Genomic DNA, 2,374 nt, shown 5'->3' on the forward strand with positions numbered 1-2,374 from the left:
CTAATCTGTACTTCCCTAATCTGGAATCGATTTCAAAGTGAATCAAAATAATAAACATAAATTTCATGTAGCTTGATAAAACATGGAATAAAATTCGAACTAACAAAGGTGTTTTCTTCATTTTCACCACTTTTCTTTAAAATTGATTATTCTACAAAGGAAACTTCTACGTTGCCCACAAGCCCAGATATAAGCGCCGATCAGAGGAAAGAATGTGTGCCTATTCAAGTGAAGCGGTGCGTTGATATAAAAGCGTGCTTTGCTGGAAGTATCTGCGCATTGCACTAGTTACATTTCTCAGGATCTGTTTTTTTTAATGCTTTATAAATTCTTCTAATTTTAATTTCTTACATTATGAGTATAATTACTTAATTTGCCATACATTTGTGAAATAATTGTTTGCAAACAAACAACTGTTGCAGTTTCCATGCAATGTGAAATTATTCCAATTTTTTCAACTACTACTATATTAAAGTTTTTGCATATTTACATACATGCTTAATTTCAGAGTAGTAGTATGAAAATTGTGTAATGGGGGGTGTGAACTTCAAGCTCTCCGACTCTGGCTATTTGTGTAAAGCTGGGAAATTAATTATACTCAAGATTGAACAATGCAACTAGTTTTTACGAGTACAATGGCGGAGTTGGCGAAATTAAATTAAATTTTTTAATTATTTTAACATTTTTCTAACCGTTTGGTATCCCCGTTTCAAATGCCGCCCATGCGCACTGCCTTTGTTACTATTCACATATAAAACGACGCACGTCTTTAACTCTGAAACAGTCGTCCACTAAAACTATTTAAATTCGAATTTATTAATTTCGTGCTAGTGCTTGATAATGTCTGCATCTTCGGAGGCCACTGAACCGGCAGCTACCGTAAAAGATTTCGTGAAGATACCACTCTTTCTGATAAGTCTCAATGGTGAAAAACTATTCAAATGGACACCAGATGAGCCACCATCCCGACGACAGAAGATATTTCTTCGCACCTTCAGTACGATTGTGACATTCAATTTCTCTAGCATGATACTCTTCCTCATCTACGATCGCTTGGAGAGTGCTTTAGATTACACTGCGCTCACCATCTATTGGGGATTTGGACTCAATTCTTTGATGAAAGGTGGCACATTGTGGCTCGGTCGTCATGAACTGGAATTCATAATCAAAGGCTTAATGGCAAGGCATCCGAAGACGAGAGAGCAACGTCATGCCTATCGATTGCTGCCTTATTATAAGAAAATAACTGCCTACAACAAATATTTGACACTCTGGCATCTCGGTACGACAACTCTCTTCAATTTGCATCCAATCGCCTCATCGGCTGTGGAGTACTTATGGCGGGAGGATAAGGAGCAGGGATTCAATTATAGGTTTCCCTTCATGATGTGGTATTTTTATAATGAGGAGAAACCCATTCCTTACTTATTTTCGTATACACTACAATGCTTTGGTTCATATTACATGTCCTATTTATTTTTGGGTGGCGATTTACTACTCATTACTCTCGTACACTTGGTCAATATGCATTTCGATTATTTGGGTAGACATATTGAGCAATTTCAGCCAAGTGGTACAGACGAGGATATAAAAGAACTGGGGCCTTTGCTGGGGTATCATCATGAGATATTGGAGTGAGTGGTTTGAGGTTGACGAAATTTAAAATGAAATTACTTGGAGATGCTTAAACTTTTTTCTTTTAATAAAATGAGAAGAGATCTTCAGATTCATTATTTAATGTCATAACTACCAGTTTGCCTTCTTCCTTTGGGATCAAATACTTTGCTTATACCTACTTTTCCTATAATTTCAGCTACGCCGAGCGCATAGACTCCACCTTTAGTCTGTCCATTCTTCTGAACTATATGGGCACCTGTGTGGTACTTTGTCTCATTGGACTGCAACTGGTTGCCGGCACAGAATTCTTAAGCGTTGTAAAATTTCTAGCTTTTCTCATCGCAACTATGGTGCACGTTTACTTCATCTCCTACTTTGGCAACAATCTCATTGATTTGGTAAAGCGAAAAGTTTTTTAAACGAAAATATTCACTCTTCACTAAAAATTACTTATCTTTCCACAGAGTTCTGGCATAAGTGATGCATTTTACAATCATGCCTGGTACAAAGCAAACTACAAATATATGCGTATGTTGGTACTGCCCATAGCACGCGCTCAGCGTTATGCACATTTGACGGCTTTTCAATTCTTTGAGATCTCAATGGATAGCTTCAAATCGGTATGGGTGGAGATACATATTAACACTTACATATGCTTTTAATAAATAATATGAAATTTTTTGTTCAAAACAGCTCTGTACCACTTCGTATCAATTCTTCACTCTCCTGCAGACTAGTTTGGTTGAAGAGGTTTGAT

The 2,374-nt window shown here is 37.0% G+C and overlaps 1 protein-coding gene across 1 annotated transcript; it reads left to right on the forward strand.

Moving 5' to 3' along the window:
- Positions 1-840: 840 nt before the first annotated feature.
- LOC108376832 (odorant receptor 67c-like) lies at positions 841-2,370 on the forward strand (the record flags this gene model as incomplete). The annotated part of the gene is made up of 4 exons (XM_017633070.1): positions 841-1,634; positions 1,814-2,015; positions 2,082-2,237; positions 2,311-2,370. Coding segments are annotated over exons 1-4 (1,212 nt in total), but the record flags the coding sequence as incomplete, so codon positions are not given.
- Positions 2,371-2,374: the final 4 nt, after the last annotated feature.

Source organism: Rhagoletis zephyria, unplaced genomic scaffold (genome assembly GCF_001687245.7).
Source record: "Rhagoletis zephyria isolate East Lansing unplaced genomic scaffold, Rhagoletis_zephyria_1.1 Rzeph_scaffold_11063, whole genome shotgun sequence".
Taxonomy (NCBI): domain Eukaryota; kingdom Metazoa; phylum Arthropoda; class Insecta; order Diptera; family Tephritidae; genus Rhagoletis; species Rhagoletis zephyria.